General features: G+C 54.9%; 3 protein-coding genes across 31 annotated transcripts in view; 1 reads left to right on the forward strand and 2 right to left on the reverse strand.

Moving 5' to 3' along the window:
• LOC123384041 overlaps positions 1-3534 on the reverse strand; it is a 59022-nt gene extending 55488 nt beyond the window's left edge. For 7 of the 19 annotated variants that reach the window (XM_045052785.1, XM_045052783.1, XM_045052793.1 and 4 more), the window contains exons 1-2: positions 1290-1497; positions 891-982 (exon numbers count right to left, since the gene is read on the reverse strand). In XM_045052785.1, the coding sequence (XP_044908720.1) occupies positions 891-982; positions 1290-1461 (264 nt within the window). In that variant the 5' untranslated portion in view covers positions 1462-1497. The other 12 variants (XM_045052788.1, XM_045052786.1, XR_006594601.1 and 9 more) reach the window with 5 other exon arrangements.
• TMEM140 (transmembrane protein 140) lies at positions 976-15164 on the forward strand. 2 transcript variants are annotated; one of them, XM_006929395.4, is made up of 3 exons: positions 976-1277; positions 11669-11763; positions 13678-15164. In XM_006929395.4, exons 2-3 carry the CDS (start codon positions 11751-11753, stop codon positions 14268-14270), a joined length of 606 nt encoding a protein of 201 aa, XP_006929457.2. In that variant the 5' UTR covers positions 976-1277; positions 11669-11750; the 3' UTR covers positions 14271-15164. The 2 variants fall into 2 exon arrangements, 1 of the variants encoding a protein (XP_006929457.2); XR_006594603.1 differs by lacking the exons at positions 11669-11763; positions 13678-15164 and adding an exon at positions 3785-5161 and having other exon boundaries at positions 1146-1277.
• CYREN (cell cycle regulator of NHEJ) lies at positions 15048-19093 on the reverse strand. 10 transcript variants are annotated; one of them, XM_011280585.4, is made up of 5 exons: positions 19033-19093; positions 18090-18162; positions 17281-17561; positions 16950-17025; positions 15048-16046 (listed from the first exon to the last, which is right to left on the reverse strand). In XM_011280585.4, exons 3-5 carry the CDS (start codon positions 17418-17420, stop codon positions 15789-15791), a joined length of 474 nt encoding a protein of 157 aa, XP_011278887.1. In that variant the 5' UTR covers positions 17421-17561; positions 18090-18162; positions 19033-19093; the 3' UTR covers positions 15048-15788. The 10 variants fall into 10 exon arrangements, with proteins under 10 accessions (XP_011278887.1, XP_019681409.1, XP_011278885.1 ...); XM_019825850.3 differs by lacking the exon at positions 19033-19093 and adding an exon at positions 18782-18938 and having other exon boundaries at positions 17281-17434; XM_011280583.4 differs by lacking the exon at positions 19033-19093 and adding an exon at positions 18782-18936.
• Between the last annotated feature and the right edge of the window lie 7 nt (positions 19094-19100).

Below are 19100 nucleotides of genomic sequence, written 5' to 3' on the forward strand. Positions count from 1 at the left end.
GACTTCAGCTCAGGTCATCAAGGCACACTTTGCGAGACTGAGCCCCGCGGTGGGGCTGCCAGCCTGCTTGGGATTCTCCCTCTGCCCCTCCCCTAGTAACAGCTGCCATCGTGACGTGCCCAGCACTTCCACACTCTCTCTGGGTTCCCACAACAGCCACGCTTCCATTTCACGGGTGAGAAACTCACGCTCAGCTTGGTTAAATAATTTGCTCCTCTGTAGCTGGGAGCCCTGACCCCAAAGCCTCGTCAGACCTCATGTTTCTAGGGTTTGAGTTTAAAGGAACTCCAAAGGGGAAAACATGTGGCAGTTCAAAGAACTCCTGGGGGGTAGGGTGGGGGGTGGGGAGGGGGGGGGAAGGATGGGGAGGGAAGAGGAACCCGAAGAAACCCGCCAGGCCAGGCGTTCTGCAGTATTACTAGGGCAGCTTCTACTGACTTAACCAAGCCTGGCTCCAAATTGGAGTTCCCAGCTGGTCATGTGGGCAAAGGAAGCAATTTTTAAACTCTGGCCGGGAGCCCCTGTGGTTACAAAATAAAAGCTTGGTTCTGCTCTTATTCTGAAGGAAGAGATGTTCCCGCTGCTCCAGCACCGGCCCCCCCCCCCCCCCCCCCCCGGCGAGGACGCTAAGCCCACAAGGTTTTGTGGCCAGAGAAGCGCGGATTCCTGAAAAGGAGGGGACAGAGGGCCTGAGTGCTTCCCAGTGGGGGGTGGGGGGTGGGGGTGGGGGGGACCCGGGTCCGGGATCTTAGACCAGATGATCTTAAAGGCCCCTTCTGAGTAAAACTGGAGGTCGTGTTTACTCGGAGTCTAAATCACTGGGAGCTTTTGAGAGTGTCCTGGGCAGTTCCCTTTCCGGAGCTGTCGTGTGACAGCGTCAGGACCCTTACCTGGCTCCTTGGGTCAACTGGTCGGGCGGCTCGGGCGTGGGTAAAGTACGCGATCTGGTGAACAACAACAACGTTGTTTACGTTCTCTTTTTCTGAAAAGTCACGAGCCACCGGCAAGTGAGGAAATGAAAGTGAAATCAGCTGATGTGACACCAGTCGGCGGCATCAGTGCCCTGACCTTCAGCGAGCTGTTTACTTGGGCACAACTGCAAGCGCGAGCGGGTGGGAAGCCCGGGCCGGCCTCCGGCCGCCCTTCCCCTCTCCACCGGCCTCGGCTCCGTCTCCGGAGCCTGGCGTTAGGAAGCCAGCGAGAAAGGAGACTCCGCCAAACCTGACTCCCTGCCCGTCCTCTTTACGAGCGCCTGTGCGTTCTGCCTCTTCTTGTTCGTAAGTACCCACCCTGCGTGGAGCGCAGCTGGCCTGCGTCTGGGCTCAGCGTGGGCTCCGGCCTTTCGCGTCCTAGCGGGGCCACGCCGCCGGGCCGTGTCCGCGCACCCGCTCCCCCACACCCCCGCCCCAGTGACCTCGGGTGCCGCTCTGCCCTCCTTCCCTCGGCTCCCGCCACCATCATCCTGGGGGGCTGCGGCCCCCAAGATGGTGAGGGGACTGCCAGCTCACCCGGTTAGAAACACACGGCGATGGGGGCGCCTGGGTGGCTCGGTGGGTTAAGTGTCCCACTTCGGCTCAGGTCATGATCTCACAGTTCGTGGGTTCCAGCCCCGGGTCGGGCTCAGTGCTGACAGCTCAGAGCCTGGAGCCTGCTTCGGATTCTGTGCCTCCTTCCCTCTCTGCCCCTCCCCTGCTTGCTCTCTCTCAAAAATAAACAAACATTAAAAAAAAATAATTAAAAGGAACACACAGGGATAACCTGGCGACAGGGTGTTGCAAAGTCTGTGCAAATAGATGTTTATGGCCCGCGGGGCCAGTTGCTCATCAGAAACGGGCAGCCAGACAGAAGCAGGTCACTGACTCGAAGTGGCTCGACTATTACTATTCCGAGTTACAGAAACACCCTGAGTGCTTAAAACATACACCGCGAGTTGAGATTGTCAGAAAGACCCGTGTTCTTGACTCAGAATTGAACAGGGTCTAACATATTCAGAGCCTATGTCATTAGACTACAGTGCTTCTCATGCCCGCCACTGCTGATCTTAAAATATTTTCTTAAATATGGACTGTTTCCTTAATAACTTCCGTTATACTTCTTCACCTGTAAAATCAAAGGTTCCTTTGGGAAAGAAACACACACACACACACACACACACACACACACACACACACACACACACACACATTATGTGATTCCTTCTTTCCTTCTCGACTCCTGACTCCTTCTCGACTTCTTCCTACACCCCAACCCTCGCCAAGCCCCAGACCTAAGAATCTGTCCATAAGACATCCCTTTCGATTCTGCACGTAATCCCCTTTCTCAGGTTCTCGCCAGCCGACTCCTGCCTTACCTTACCTGATCATGAAGTCCGTTTGTGTTTGTTTTCTGCATTTCACTTTTACATAAATGCAACACATAATTCTGGAAATGTTTTTCAGGCAAAAACAGAACAGTTGTTCACAATGCCACCACCCAGAGACAGATGCATTAACATTTTAGAATGTTCCCTTAGTCTCCTTCCTGCAGTCATACTCTATTAGTGTGATTTTAGACTGGCTTTTCTAAAGTCTGCAGTCTCACCACTTTGGTGCGTCACAGTTTAATTCCAATGGCGGGCATTCAAGCTGCTTCCCGTTTTTTGCAAGATGCGGTGATGAACATTCCTGTGTATAAACCATTGATTGCATTTCTGATTGCTGCCTTGGGGTAAACCCCTAAGTGGAATTACCAGGCCAAAAAGATAGGACTATCTTTTAGTTTTAAGGGTTTCCATGCATATTGCCAAATCGTCTCCTGGAAAGTTTGCGCAAATGTTTATGGGTCACTTGGGCCACTGTCACCGTCACCGTATGACAAGGCTAGCCTTGCCATGAGCTAGGTGCCATCCAAAGTTCTTAGCCGCAGTTTTGATACGGAAACTCACAGGTTATTTGACTTGGCTTTTCTTTGCTTGTGCTACAAAGGCATAGACTTTTTTTCTCATGTTAATGAGATATAGTGATTTATATAATAAGAATATATATTTGGACTTTGTTGCCCTTGCTGGCACAGAGCTCCTAAAACCCTTGGAACATTAGGAGTGTGAAGAGCGATAAAGGTGTCTTCTTTATTCATTAACAAGCTCCTTCCAGCCACGTCTGGGTTTATGCTAATGAGCTGACTTTTGGAAAGTCCCTATAGACGGGGTTTGTTTGTGGGAGAAAGAGCCTTGTGATTAGAGGGTCTTGTGATTAGAGGGTGGGAACTTTTAGCCCCACCCCCCACAACCTCCAGGGAGGCAGACTGGCTGGAGATTCAGTCACCAACACCCAGGGATTCATTTCGCCAGTCGGGCCCTGGTGACTAAGCCTTGGTCAGGAGCCGGGCAGGAGGAAGGGGAGACGGCTTTGGGGACCGACCCCTTAGCCCCAGGATCTGACACTCTCTTCCTATAGATAATGTCAGAATTGGCTTAAATAGTAGGACACCCGCTGGTGTCACAGAGAACTGCTTGGTGGAGGAAAACGCCCACACATTTGGTAGAAATATGACAGCTACACTTACCTACTTGGCAGTCCTTTCCTGAAATCTCTTTGTTCCTTGTCCGTTTTGACGGACGGTTAATGTTTTTCTTACTCGTTTGTATGAATATTTGACATGTTGGTAATATTAATCATTTCATATCTGTTGCAGATGCTTTCCACACTCGTTGGCTTTTACTTTTATTACTTTGTTTTTGTTATACGGAAATGTGTCTTTCTTTTAAATAGTTAAATCTGCACTTTTTTTTTTTTTGTAATTTCAGTGTGCTTTTAAGCTCAAAGTGTTCCTTCTCATTCGTAATCGAATCTGGACTTGTTTTTAGATCTTTTTCCCCCTCTGTTCATGGCATTTCACTCTTGGATCCATGTGACGTTCATTTTGGTATGTGAGGTGGACATGAGGACTTAAACTAGTTTTGCTTTCAGGAAGCTAATCGACGGCTTCCGCACCCGTTCATGAAAAACCTTCCAGCGAACTCTAATACTTTGGCCACGTATTAACCCCGTATGTGTGGCTTTTCTGAGACACTCCACTCTTGAGCTGTCCATCCCGGTAGCCCTGGGGGGGTACCGTTCTGGGGGCTGGGGCCCAATCTCGCCCCCCGTCATCTCTAGGAATCTACCCGGGAGCTGGGTACCGCGACTACTTCAGTGACTCTAGCCTGCCACAGGCCTCAAGATGGTACGCCCGAAAGTGACTTCACAAGCATTAACAAGCGTCTGCAAATGTCATCTTCCGGCACGTGGGCTGTATGTTCTCATTAGCAACTGAGATCTTCGGAGCTGTACTCGGCGCCCCTGGGTCACGCCACCTCAGCGTTCTCGGCCCCGTCAAAGGACAAAACGGAAACAACTGAGTGATGAGCTTACCCTTCCTTTATCTGAGGGAAGACAAGCCGTGGATTGGGGGAGTATAGCGCCTCCCAAGCATGGAGCAGTCTGGCAGGATTTGGGGCAAGAGCCAGTTGTGTAGAGAAGCAGCAACGCGGGAAAGAATGGGCACGATTGGCCGGGACGTCGGGGTTTCCTTAGAAGGCGGGCAGGTCCTGTTTTCTAGGGTAAGGTTGTGCTGGTGGGGGGGGGCGGGGGGGGGGTTCCCTGACAGGTGTTTCACATGACTTAGGCTTAGAACTGTGACTCAGGCTGGGCCACCAGGGCCGCCTCCATTTTGTGGTCCCGGTACAGGAATTCACTTTGTCAGCCCAAACCTGGACTTCAACAGACTTTGGGAGGTGAGCCCTGGGTCCCCCGCGCTTTTGTGGAGAGGTACCCTCTGTCCGCTGGGCAGCAGTGGGGCAGTGGAGGTACCGACGGCCAAGTCCCCGGGCAGAGCGGAGAGCGGCAGGAACCGCAGCCTCGGCCCCCTCCTCGGGCAGCCGGACAACCGGGAGGCAGAGGCCACAGCTGACGCCAGCAGGGTGATGAGGCAAAGACTCGTCAGAGTGACCGAAGACTGGCTTTCTGAGGTTCCCGAAACTGGCCTTGAAGGGTAGAGGGAGAGGGCCCCTAGCGTCTGCTACTCAACTTAGCTTCGATCTGCTTTCTTTGAGTTAATCTGCATGTGTTTTGAAGCCCTTTCTGATGTATTACAAGCTTGCTGGGGAAGAAGCCTCTCTCGAAAGACCTCTTGCAAAACTGAAGGTCCGAGTCTTTGGGTCTATTATTCTTTGCCTCCCCTTCTTCCAACGGTTGCGTGCCAGCCACGTCCAAGTAGGCCCGGGTGCTTGCCGAGGGCCCAGCCGGCAGGACGGGTGTGAGATGACCCCTGGCCTCCGCGCGTCTGTCCTGGCTCACAGATCTGTCTGTGCGCTCAGCCCGCCGCCGTCTGGGCGCCTAGAGCCTCGTGTCTGAGGGAAGAGGGACAGGAGTTAATAGAACACTCGGGTGGAGCGATGAAATCCACACCTCTCACCCTGGCCTACAAGGCCCCCAGGGACCTGGGTCCCCTCCCCTCAGTCACGGGGCTGCAGCCACCCCGGCCCCCCCGGAAATCTGATCCTCTCTCAGGCCGGTGTTTATAACAGCCGCACTGTCTCCCTGGAGGGCTCTTGCCCAGGCCCAACTCGGGATGGCTCTGTCACATCCCTCGGGCCTCAAACAAATGTCTCCTCTGCACACAGGCCTTCCCTGACCCACTAATCTAGACTCACGGCTTCCAGCACCTTCTCTCCTTTGTTTCATCCTGTTGGTTTCCTTCCCAAATCTTTTCAAAACTTGGAATGGTCTTTTTAAAAGTACACCACTGGTGTTTGTGTCCTCAACCGGAAGGCAAGCTCATGAGGCCAGGTTCCTGGTTTGCCCTGAGAGCTACTGATTCCACAGGGCCTACGGCTCAGGGAACTCTCCAAAATGTGCCTTTCGTGGAGTCACAAGATGAAACCCTGGCCTCCTCAGTAGAAGGGGGGCTGTGAATGTCTATTGGGATTGCAGGAGAGGGCTGGGCAGGAGAACCAAGAGTGACAGCCAAAGGCTGTCCTGCCTTCTGGTACTACTTACCCTCAAACTCTGCTCTGGGTCCTTAACTTCCCATAAGCTAGCTGTGGAGTCCCGCCGCTAAAAACCAAGTGAGGAGGGGCGCCGGGTGGCTCAGTCAGGTGGGCATCTGACTTCGGCTCAGGTCGTGATTTCACAGTTCGTAAGTTCGAGCCCCGCGTCGGGCTCTGTGCTGACGGCTCGGAGGCTGGGGCCTGCTTCCGATTCTGTGTCTCCCTCCCTCTCTGCCCCTCCCCCGCTGACGCTCTGTCTGTCTCAGAAATGAATAAACATTAAAAAAAAATGCTTAAACATTAAACAAACAAAAACACCAAGTAAGGACGGGTCCAAGACGCAGGCGCGTTCTTGTGGTGAAGGATTTTTTCTCCCTCTAGATTTTTTCTGTTTTGACCCTGGTTCCCAGCTGCATCATCTGCCCGCCGAGGCTAACAAGCAACAAAACAAACGAACAAAGAGCGAGTTAACATTCACGGAACCGCTGAAACGGTCCACGTCCGTGGCTCGGTGTTCGTGGAGGTCTGGAGACAGACGGTTCTGACCCCGCGTGGCGGCCTCGTGGCGTGGTCGTGCTTCTGCTGGTGAAGCTGTTTTTCGTTTCCCTGGCCCAGGCAAGCAAACCCAAATGTCACGCGCTGCCTACAAAGCTGCCCTCCGGCCTGGCCGGCCTCAGAGCGCGGGCGACCCCCGAGGGCTGCCTCCGCACCTTTGGGACGCACCACCGCGGGCCGGTTGTGAAAAATAAGAACCTGGGCTCATCATGCTTCTGCCAAAGGAAACATGACACATTTCCCTTTCTTCTTCCCTTTTTATTTCTGTCAGAGCCGCACCCACACCGCCAGCCACCCTGTCCTGCGTGTGTTCGGCGGGGAGGTTCTCGGCAGGGCCGCTGGCTGCTCGGCTCAGACCCTGTTCTGGCTTTATCCGGACTCTTTCTTCCCCCCGCTTTGCTGCTCTCTCCCCCTTGGTGCCGCACCCCCAGCCCCCCTCCCCTCGCTCTTCCCTCACCTCCCTTTTCTCCACAGTCAGGGCTCCAGTTGGCAGAGCGGGCCGGCCCAGCGCACCCGGCCTACGGGTGGGCGTGGAGACAGTTGCCACACCTCAGTCTCGCCACAGCCCCCGGGGACAGGCCAGCGACAGGGTCCGGACGGGGAGCAGGTGCCGGAGGCCGAGCCGGGTGCTGCTCGAGCTCACGGGCCCTGAGCCCAGGCGCTCGGCCCCTGGGTCCACGCCCTTCCCCACCACCTGTGGCGGCCGCATCAGCGTCCAAGGGCACAAAAGACAGCTCCCTGGGGCGCAGGTCCCCCAGCGGAGCTCTGCCGCTGGACGCAGGCACCGTCTGTCTCCTCTAGGGCCGCACCGCGGCCGGGCTCCCTTCCCCGAGTTCCAGTTTCTTCTCCATGACAATAATGACTGACACAGGACTTACTAGGTCACGTTCCATGTGCTGTACATAAGCTACAAGATAAATTCTATTGTAGCCATTTTACAGATGGGAATGTTAGGCGCTGGGATGTTAAGTCAATGGTAGAACTGGGATTGGAACCCAGGACACACAGCTGCAGAGCGTACGCCCAGAACACTCATTCCACATGGTCTCCACCGCACGAAGAGCCAATAACGACAACAGCGTCCGCCAGGCCTCAGCGGGCACGCGCACAAGTCAGTGGAGGCAGGTTCTAGATGGTTACGACCAGCCTGCCTGATGGACTGTCACTGTCCACTGGCCGGGGGACCTTGGGGAAGCTCCTGACCTTCACCGAGCCTCGGTTTTACTCCTCTGGAAAATGGGGATGGCAATCGTAAACCTGCTCCCACAGGGTTGTCGTAAGAACTTAATAAAATGGTACCTACTAAGTGCTCGGCACAGGGCCTGGCACAGAGTAAATGCCCAAAGAGCTTCTGAAATCTGTTTTTAACTATTAATCAACTCTCAGTCAAACTCGATTTCTCCCTGGACGCCTTCACTGGTCAAAGAGAATTCTCAAAGCAACTTCTTCCCTCTGTTGTCCCCTAGAGCTCTCTTAAATCACGAGTGAAAAGGAAGGCCGGGAGATGAATTTACAACTAGTAACAACCCCATCAGCTCGCTGTTTTTTCTTTCAAGCTTCTGTTCTGTTCTGACAACAAAATGATACCATCAGTTTCTACCAGGCGGTCCTGGGGGCCCCGGTAGGGACCGCTCGTGGGTGTGCCCTTGACCTCCGCTGTCCCCACATCTCATGTCAGTCGTCAGGGCTCTCGGTGTGCGGCTCTCACAGCTGTAGGCCTACGTGACGTTATCTGAGAGACAGGAGAATCCTGTAGAGAGCTCACATTTAGAAACCGGGAAGAAGAGGGAGGGGCCAGAAGGAGGAGGACCAGGACAGGGAAGCAGATGGAAAAAATCGACACCGGGAGGGGTCTGAGCAACTCTATGTGCCGTGGCTGACGTTCGTTCAGTCACTCGCGTGTCCTTTAACAGACTTTTACTGAGTGCCTCCCGTGTGGCCCGTAGTCCCGGGCGTGGGGGACGGAACAGTGAAAGATAGGTCTTTGACAGATAAACAGACCAGCTAACCACAGACACATAAAAATGAGCAGCAGATACAAGTCCTTGCCCTCATGGAGGTTACAGTCTACTGGGGACCGGGGTCAGGGGGGGACAAGAAATGTTGAGAATGTTAGATGGCACCAGAGCTATGGGGAGAGAGCAGGAAAGGGGCACAGGCAGTGTGAGCTGTGGGGCCGGTGGAGGGGTTGTCACAGGTGGAGATGCTAACCAGGGGTGGCCTCCGTAAGAAAGGGACAGTTGAGCAGAGAGGCCCAAGGGAGGCGTGTAATAACAGAAGAGCATTCCAGGCAGAGAAAATGGCAAGCATGGAAGTCCTGACTTGCCTTAAGTTCTTGGAAAATAAGGAAGAAGCCACTGTAACCGAAGCTGAGGGAGGGAGTGAGGGGCGAGGATAACAGGAGAGGTCCAAGAGGGGACAGTATCGACAGGAAGAATACCAGGTCGTCGTTGGTGTTGCCGTGGAAAGAGGGCACCCTGGGCAGAAGTCATCCTTGGTAGCACATTCCGGAACATATACACCCCTCCAGGTAGAACATACGATATATTCCCGGTGGAAGAACTCAGAAGTTGCAGTCTAGTCCCCACGCTCCTGGAGGGGGACTCTGAAGGGGACGTTCTTCGTGGGTACTCCGTTCCCCTCCGCGGGGCTCACTCTGAGAGTTCACCAAACACTTAATAAGCGAAGTAGAATTTCCACGGGTGGTGAGTGAGCAGTTGCCTGGCATGAGAGACAGTCGCAGGGGGGCTGTATATATATATGTATATATATATATACACACACATATTGTATATATTATATATATGATATATATATAATATATACAATATATACATATATTGTGTGTGTGTGTGTGTGTGTATATATATATATATATATATATATACACAATCACGTGGATGGGTATTCTCGCAGATCACAGACAGGTGCCAAGTATACTCGGGAGATGGAGACCGGAGCTACAAACCTGCCTCCGGGAAAGGGAACGAAGGCACTAGGACAGTTCGTAAAGTTCCTTTTGATTCTGTGACTCAGGAGAGCCATGGCACTTGAGGCGTCTTGAGAAGCAAGTGCCAACGGTAAGGGACGGTGATTCACAAACATCGCCACAGCGTTGTTTCCAGTCTTACAGAGTAATGTCCTAAAGTACGGGCAGCCACGAAGATCATCGTGCAGGAAACACTTCTCGTGACATAGGGACACGCTCACGCCGTAATGATGTTGACAAAGCGGGATGCAAACATATATATTCGCATGAGCCTGACCGTGTAAAACAACATGACGGAAGGAAATGCATTGAGAGTGGTGGTTTCTACAACCCAAAGTTACAGACGAGTTTTGGTCATTCACATATTTTTCCACTTTTCTACAATCATCACGTGTGGCTGTCTTATAAACAGGAAAAAGTTCAGCTAAAAATGGCAGCAGTGACGCAGCAGCCTGCTGGTTCACCCTCTGAAGGAGGCAAGGCTCGTCACGAAAGGGAATTCAAAAGCTCGTGGTGGCGAGAACGAGATTATGTGGATTGTCAAAAGCCACGAAAGCCAGGGTGGGCTCTTAGGACAACAGAGAAGAGCGCCATGGGGTTTTCCAACGCAACGTCCAGAGGCATCCGCTACGAAATGTTTAGACGAAGAAGCTGTGACCAGCCTCCAGCCTCTCGGTCCCTGAGGTCCTGAAGTCTGTCCGGATGTCTGAGGGGACACGGGGAGCAGCCAGCCCAGCGCCGTGCTGAGTGTGTCTGACACACGAGACACGGCCCCTCGCCTCAGGAAGCCTGCTGGCTTGTCAGGACACGCACACAAGATGTACACGCGCAATAACTGAGGGGTACCACAGGGCTTGGCTTTCCTTTTTCTTTAATTTTCTTTCTTTCCTTCCTTCCATCTTTCATTCTTTCTCTCTCTCTCTCCTCCCTCTTCCTGTCTTCTTTCTTAACAAGAAGTTCCTTCTGTGTGTCAGGCACCGTTCAGGGGATAAGATGGACGGCCAAGTGGATAAAGGGGGCAGGGATCAGTAGGATTTGGAGGCAGGGGGCAGGGCAAGACCTCAGGAGTTTCAGGGAGACTGAGAGAGAGGGCAGATGGGGTTGGGGGCCGCCTGAGCACAGCCAAAGTGGAGAGCACCGGGAGCAGGCGCCCCCTACAGAGAATTAACTGCCAGTACAAGTTCAAAGTTGCCCAGTGGCGCTGAGCCCCAAGCTCCAGGCGGTGGAGCTGAACTCTGTGCCTATAAAGACCGGGAACCAGGGGCGACCACCTTCCCCATATTTGTGCTCCTGGGCTTCCCAGGTCCGGTTTTATTTTGTTTCACTCTCTACTGAAACCCTCCCAAAGGGCAGTTGAGAGAAAGACAGGAAGTCAAAAACAAAGGCCGGTCGCCTGGGGGCCACAGCCAGAGTTGGCTGATACGATGTCCTCAGGCCGCCACGCCTTTTGAACCTGGCTCTGTCTTCAAGTCAAAAATGCTTAAAAATAGCGATTTTTTTGAACCCAAGTGTAACAGGCCTGAAATAGGGGCAAGAAGAGGGAACATCCACGTAAGGCCACCCGTACTCCCAACCAACGGAGGCAAGTCAAAGCTCATCTGCTACGGCACACGCGCACAAATCGGGGTTGCAGCCCTGGAAATCCATCTTGCACCCTGAAACACCTAAACCCACTAAAAACGTAGATACAGGTTTCTACAAGCATTTGTGAAATACGAAACCCTACAGAACACCTACTGCTGGGGATGTTCCCGCACCGCGGGCTGGGCCAGCTAGAACTTCAGCTATGCTACTCTCACAACGCATGGACCAAAGACACCTTTCCACACCTGCTAAGCCTTGCTGTTGCAAGGCGGGTAGCGGGAGGTCCCAGGGCCTCCGCGGGATGGCCCTTCTCTGCCACCTCGGCGCTTCCCTGCCGAGCTCCCCTGAAGGAGAAGCCAGGGGCAGAGGCCCTTGGTGGACGGTGGCGACAGGAGTTCAAAACCTCACTGCAGGCACAGGTGTATGTTTCTGTTCTGACGGGCACCGGCCTCCCCCCAAGGTGCTGTCCCGGCTCTCGGTCAAAGGAGTTGCTTGCTGATAAATCTTTATTCTCATTGTCTGCACTGACTCAGGTCCTCTGAAGGGAGCCACCTGCTATAGAGTGAATCGCTGTGTCCTTCAAATTTCCTACGTTGAAACCTAACCTCCAAGGTGATGACAGTAGGAGGTGAGGCCCTTGGGAGGTGATGAGGTTGAGAGCAGAGCCCTCATGAATGAAATCAGTGCCCTTGTGAAAGAGGTCCCAGAAAAAAATAAAGGTGCCCCAGACAGCTTCCTGTCCCTTCCACCATGTGAGGACACTGGGGAAGGAGGTCCCTCTACCAACCAAGAAGGGGGCACACCAGACACCAAATCAGCCAGTCCCTTGATCTTGGACTTCTCAGCCCCCGCCCCCCGAGCTGGGGGAAATAAATGTCTGTGGTTTATAAGCTGCCCAGTCTGTGGTAGTTGGTGCAGCGCCCTCTCCCTCAGCGGGGCCCATCTCCTCTTCCCTCACACTTGTTCTCTTTCTCCCTCGGGGCACTTCCTGTTCTAGCAGAACAGAGATGGGATGTGGCGGGACGCACCTTCCTTCCAGCCAGCGGAGGGAACGAGGCAGCGGCTGCTCCCTTCAGAAGCCGCCCCCCAGGGCTGGACACGTCCCCTGAGCCTCTCCCCGGGGCCACCGCTAGCTGGCTGCAGGAAACCACCTGGCGCCCCAGGCTGGGTGCACTGACAGGATGGCCCTCCGCCCTTTGTCCCCAGCACCTTGTGTCTTGGAAGGCTAGCGGCACTTTGGCCCACAAATGGCTATTTTGTTCGGTAGTCGAAACTTTACAAATACAAAGGTATCGCAGGCAGACTCCTGTGGTAGAGAGCAATTTGGAGAAGTCCTTCTGGTTAAAATCATAGTGAAAAGACTGTTCAAATACGATGAGGACGGTGTACGCTATTTTACGGGGACTACAAGTAAGTTTTCTGCGGATCAATTTGGCAATATGCAGTAAGACCACGCAAAAGTATTTCTACCTTTGGCTCCACTTTAGATATCTAGCTGAAGGAAAAATCAGATTCCAACCAAGAATCATACAAACATCTTCCTTCTCTGTCACTTATAATGGTAAAAATGGAAACAATCTGCCTAATGGCGTGACGGATAAATCTACGACACGAACTATCACACAGCCATTAAACATGTTTTTGCAGACTATGTAACAGCTTTGAAAAATGTGCATAATATTCAGCGAGAAAATCATTGTGGTCAACAGCGTGACTATTTAAAAACACATCAGCGCATAGGAAAAAAATATTGGTAAGAAATTAACAGTGGTTCTACGTACGTGGTGGGATAAGAGGTTATTTTTTATGTATTTTTTTCTTTTACGTATTATTTTCCAAGATTTCTATGATTCCTGTTCTCAGGAAAAAAATCGGAGACACTTAAAAGGTAGCGAGTGCTACTGTGTGATTTCATGAGCAGGTGACCTCTTGCCTTCACCAAGTAATGACTCCCAGAGCAGGGCAGGTAAGCTCCCGGAGAAGTCTAGCAGACCTCGTCCCCCCAGCTTGTGTTAGAACAGGCTACAGGGCTTCTAGAACACACCAGTGCCCCACCCCAACCTGGAAGTTCTGATGTGCCTGGTCTGTGGCCCATTGACAGTAGTTCCCACAGCGCCCCCTGGGGGGGCCCCTGTGCCTCTAGCGCCTTCCTCGTCCTTCAGGCCCCCAGGGACGGCGAGCCTCCTCCCTCACCCCAGACAAACCCACCCTCGAAAGGATCTGAGAAACTCCCTCACAAACATTTCCAGGGGCTTGTGGTGTTTAAAGGGCAGCAAAGCCTTTGTTCAAAGGGCATCCATCATTGTCAACGCTTTCCGGCACTCAGCGGCCCAGGGAGCCCCTCCTCCTGAACAAGGCCGGAGAGGGGGCTCGCGGTGACTTACCAAGTGCATCCCGCCTGCAGACTCCCTCTGACTTCTTGTTCCCGCTGGGGTTGGAGGGAAGGCTGCCACAGGTGTTTATGGGATTCCAGAAGGGAGAAGGCGAGCTTGTGAGGAAACCGGGAGGGAGGCCGGACATTCACCGGTGTGACTTCCCTCAGGTGCCCCGGAAGGCGGCCCTGCAAAAGGGCAGGAGACGATGACCGTCCTAAGGCCAAGGCGGGGCAAGCAGCTGCTGTTCCTGGGCATCATGACAGTCACGGTGGCGGTCATCTTCCTGCTGTTCTACGCTCTCCTCTGGAAGGCCGGCAACCTCGTGGACTCACCCAACCTCAGAATCGGCTTCTACAACTTCTGCCTGTGGAACGAGGGCACCGGCTCCCTCCAGTGCCGCCAGTTCCCTGAGCTGGAGGCCCTGGGGGTGCCGCGGGTCGGCCTGGCCCTGGCCAGGCTCGGTGTGTACGGGGCCCTGGTCTTCACTCTCTTCGTCCCCCTGCCCCTCTTCCTGGCCTGGTGCAACAGTAACGAGGCCGAGTGGCGGCTGGCGGGGGGCTTCCTGGCGACGTCCTCCGTGCTGCTGGCCAGCGGCCTGGGCCTCTTCCTCACCTACACGTGGAAGTGGATCCGGCTCTCCCTCCTGGAGCCTGGGTTTCTGGCTCTGGGCACTGCCCAGGCCTTACTCCTCCTCTTGCTTATGGCCACGTGTGTGTTCCCTCAGAGAGCAGAGGACAAGGTGAAGCTTGACAGCTGCTAGTTCTGTGGAGAGGCTCACGATGGCAAGAGTTCAGTTTGAACTATGCTCAGAGAAGGTGCCAGAAAACCCATGGGCTGGCATGTCTTCTCAGCCTGTTTCATAGCAAATGCCGGCCTCAAGCTCTGGCAGACGGGACCCACCGCGTTGGAGGTGGGGGTACCCAGTGCCGAGAAGGCCAAGGGCGCAGCAGTGGCAGCCGCGGTACCTGCGGCTTGTTAGCGTGGGGCTGTCCATCCTTTGGGACTTCCGAGGTTCCCAAGCACACACCACAAAAAGCTCATTGTCACGAGGACTCCTTTAACTGACATAAGGATTCCCATCACGAGGCCTGATTTCTAGGATAATTAGCCACATGTCACACTGGAACCGAGTGAAGGTTCATGGCAACAAAGGGGGGACGTTATGAGAGAGTGCACCTCAGCCTCCCTGGGGCCCTGGTTAGCAGGCTCCCCCTCCCCACGGTGGGTGTGAAGTGATGAGCCCGTCTCCCAAAGGCCCACGAGTGATCCCTGAGGGAGTCACTAAAGACAGAACACGTGGGCACAAAGACAAGCCTTGGTGGCTTTGAAGGTTCTCCCGAAAAGTCTCCCAGACCTGAAGCCAGACAGAGCAGGGGCGTCAGCTGGCAAATCGTTCCCAGCATGTGACCTGGGAGTTGGGAACACAATACGCCGAATCCCTGGGCAGGAGGAAGGTGAAAAGAACTGAGGGGTTCCATACAGATGTCGAGGCCTTCACTTCTCCACCCAGAATTAGAAAGGACATAAACACAGCTCACACACTGGGGAACTGTTTGTATTTTTCAGCACCTATATATTGGAAAACCTATACAGCAAATGACTGCCTTATTCTGTGCCTGTCAAAAACCACACTGAATAGAGTCAGAAACACGGACTCCGGTGTGATCTTGCCTTTAGGGTCTTCGCAGGGCTCCCGTCCCACTGGCGCTTTACAACTGCCCAGGGACTGAGGCTGAGCCGCCAAGTGGCAGGATGGTGGCCGCCTGGGGGAGGGGGGCTTCCGATCTGCACACGGAGTTTCAAGATCCCACACAGAGCAGAGCACTGTGGGCGGGGCACCTGCCTGGGGGGGGGGGGGCTGCGCGAGTGACGGGAACTGTGTTCAGAACAGCCGTCCTCCTTAGGGAGAGATCAGGGGGACCAGACGGTGGGGATTCCAGTGCACTTAGCGGCAATGCCTCTTTTTCGCTGAAAATTATTAAGTTGGCTCTTCGGTTCACTAAGTCTGGCCACCATGTCCCCACCTTCCCTGGACCTGGAAGGCCAATAAAACCACGGCCTCCGAGTGGAGAAGGCAAGGCGCAGGGAGAAATTCTGACAGAAGCGCATTTGGACTCCTCACTTGCACACACTCAACAGGGCAGCTCCCCAAGGGGGTGACTGCCTGCCAGGGAGGAGCGGACGAGGGGAGGAGCGGGAGCGGCTGGCAGGCCCCGGGCGGAGGGGAGGCCGGCTTCCTCCAGCGCTCTGGGTAGAAAGTCCTGGGAAGCCTGTCCGTTCAGCTGAAAAATATTTCCCTGACGTATTTTAACATGTCCTCGTCCTCCTCGGGGCTTCTGCTTCGGGCAGAGTCAGACCCCGCGGGCCCCTGAGGGCTGTGGCCTGGAGGAAGGGCGTCTTTCTCATTGTCCTCGTCCTCACTTCTCCTCCCAGGAGAGCTCGGTGACGGTGACAAAGCGGAATGGGCCCGGGACAGCTCTGGCTTATCAGCGCCAGCCGGGGTCAGTGGCTCCAAGGGCTGTTCCTGTTTCCGGGCCTGTGGGGTAGGAGAAATGAGGGGCAAAACAGACATCGTGCTAGTTCCCGAATGAAATAACCACCGGCGACGCAGAACACATGCGGAAGCCACTGTGAAGCCTGTGACCGGCTCGAGCACCGCCCCAAATCAGAGCCTCCCCCTCTCCACCCCCCCTCCCCCGGCCACCCCTCACAGCTCCCGAAGAAGTCAAGACCCCCTTGGGAGAGAGGCGGGCAGGGGCCTGAGGAATGGCAGAGTGGAAAAGAAAAATAGGAAAAGCATATCTGGAAAGGTGGGGGTGACAGAACGGAAGGACCACGGGCACAAAACTTGAGTGTGGGCCTACGTTCTGTCACTTATCGGCTGTGTAACTATGGGAAAGTCCCTGGGTGTCAACATCTTCACCTGTAAAATGGGGACAGTAATACCTGCAATCACTGTCACCGGGTTATTGCAAGGACTAAATGAGGCAACAACCTAGGAAAGCACCTGGTCAACTAGAAAGGACTCCACAACACTAAGGTGGCAGTTACTATTCGCTTCGAAAGCCAGGAGACTTGGGTGGCATTCGGCTGAGAAGTCACCTCACCCACCTGAGACCCTCCGGAGGACGTAAGTGGTGAAAAACTTCCGTCCCCTCCACATACCACACACAGTCACCCAGAGAGAGCTGCTCTCCCACCCACGACCCCTCCCTCCCCAGGTGTCCAGCCCCAAACATTCAGTGACACCGGACATGGGGAGAGGCCAAGGGGAGCACGAGAAGCGCTAGACAAGGGACAGCTGGACGAAGGGGGGATGACAGATGACAGGGTTCCCCAAGGCCGACTGAGAATGCAGGGCGTCTCTTTTATTGCCATTAACCAAGGGCCCGGTCCGGTTCCTGGTCGTGAGAGTAAGAAGAGACACAGTGGACTTTACCTCAATCAGTATCCCCAGGGCGACATCCACCATTTCGGCCTCACTCATGCAGTACACAGTCCTCGTGGCAGGAAGTCTGAAAGGAAGGCACGATGCTACAGATGGGGACAGACGGGTCTCGGGTCTCAGGTCTCACGAGGGGGCAGAAAATGAGGGCAAGAGTCTCATTCCCCGGCCTCCCGATTTGCCACGCGCACCTCTGTGGGGCTGAAACCCCCCCCCCCAACTCACCGTTCTGCCCGCACCGCAAGACTCAGCCCCAGCAACTGTGACGCCTCCAAACCCTCCCTCCCTCCTCATTCCCCAGGACGCCGACCGGAAGTTGTCCCACCTTGCGGCGGCAGCCCTTGGCATTGCTGCCGATGTCCTCGCTTTCGGGGTCTTCACGGGCACCTTTCTCTTCTCGGCCACCTGGGCTGTCATCCATGTGGGAAGGACCCTCTTTTTATCCCCAGATTTGAAGGTTTCCATCTCTCTTTTCTCTCATGAAGGAAGACGAGTCAGGGCCCAGGCTTAATGACTTGCTTTTCTAATTCAGGACGGGGAACCCCACTCTCATCCGACGGGGAACTTTAGGTCTGTTTGTCCTGCATGGGAGTCACGCTTGAATTCCTACAAAGAACAAAGTCCAGTGAGCTCTAATAAGCTGGAATACTTCCAGTCACCAGCTGAAATTACTGGTCAGGACAGGCCAGAGGTGGACAGCAGGCCCCAGGAGACTAAGATGGCCCATTCCCCTTCTCCCTGCCATCCAAGATGCTCGCTGTCCCCAGGGTGCCTAGCCTACCCTGAAAATCTCTCTATGATCTCTCCCTCATCTCCCCAACTCCAGACTTCTCATTTCCTCTACCTTAGTGTGGTTACAGACAACCCCAAGACCATTTTGAGTCCCCGCAAGGCTTAAATGGCCAACCCTCCCTCCCTTAATCCAAAAATACTTCTGGGTGGCCAGATTTTAGCCAGCAGTAGGGATTAGGAACCACAACCGGACCTGCTCCAGGAAGGAGGTAATCCAGAAGGTGCCCTGACAGCCTGTCTCATCTAACCTGGTCTCTCTTCTCCCCACCCCCACTTACCACCGCCACAGCCCCTCCCCCTACAGCTCAGTCCCCACCCAGGGACTCGGGGTGCAAGTCTCACCCCTCCACTTGGCAGTCCATTCTGAAAGCAGTCAGCTCCGCCCAGGGAGGCTCTTACTGGAGCAGAGGTTTGCCTAGAAAAGGGTCAACCATGAATAAGCGATCCCTCTCTGAATCACAGTCATTTATTGCTCATCTTAGAAGACTGTTTACAACTTAAGAAAAAAAAAAATGAGCATGACGTCATCCTAACCTGTCCGGCCAGAGGGCAGAGCTTGGCCAGTGTACCTGGTTGCTGTCAAAATTCAGGCAGTGATGATAGCCGACTGTTCCCACAACTACCCGAGCCCTGCTAACCGCCAGGCGCAGACACAGCCCCGCAGTCAGGCACACCGACATTTATTCCACCCGCAGGCAGATATTATCAAGCCCATTTTTACAAACGAGGAACTGACAGCAATGTGCCCAAGGTTCCAAAAAAAAAACAAAAAACAAAAAAAAAACGGAACGGCCAGCCAGGCCTCGCAGCCGGGTGCTGCAGACCGAACCCGGTGCCTAAGGGCCGCCGCGCTACCGGGGCTCCGAGAAGCGCAGAGGCCGGGCGCGGGGAGCCCGCGAAGCCGGGCAGAGCCCGCGCTACCTGGGTGAAACCCGGCCCCGCCGGCTCGTGACGTGCCCGGCGCTCCCCAAGCAAGGCCCGCCCCGCTCTCGGGGACCCTGCGCCACCGGGGCCGCGGCGAGACGCGTGCCAACTTGCGGGGGACGAGGGCGGAGCGGAAGCACGCGGACAGCCACGTGAGGCCTCGCCGGCCGCGGGAACGGCCGTAACCGCCTCCTCCGGGCCCGCAGGCTCGCGGCCCAGTCGCTCGGGATACGGCGGGGCGGAGCCGAGTCCCGGACCACGCGCCCCTCCAGCCTCCCGGGCCCGCGCGCTGCTCTCGGCTTCCGGGGCGGGCCCGAGAGGCGGCGCGGGGCGGCTGCGCGGACCCACACCCCACCCATACCTGGCAGCCCGGAGGGACCCGGCTCGGCCCCGCGCGCACCTCCTCCGCCCCGCGCGGCCTCGCCACTT

This window comes from Felis catus, chromosome A2, assembly GCF_018350175.1.
Source record: "Felis catus isolate Fca126 chromosome A2, F.catus_Fca126_mat1.0, whole genome shotgun sequence".
NCBI lineage: Eukaryota > Metazoa > Chordata > Mammalia > Carnivora > Felidae > Felis > Felis catus.

Excerpts from the sequence above, each read along its gene's own strand:
- CYREN (XM_011280585.4), bottom strand. The coding sequence starts at position 17,420 with ATGGAAACCTTCAAATCTGGGGATAAAAAGAGGGTCCTTCCCACATGG. Across the intron at positions 17,026-17,280 it reads CCAAGGGCTGCCGCCGCAAG|ACTTCCTGCCACGAGGACTG; the intron begins GTGGGACAACTT and ends CCTTCCTTTCAG. Across the intron at positions 16,047-16,949 it reads CCCTGGGGATACTGATTGAG|GCCCGGAAACAGGAACAGCC; the intron begins GTAAAGTCCACT and ends CCTACCCCACAG.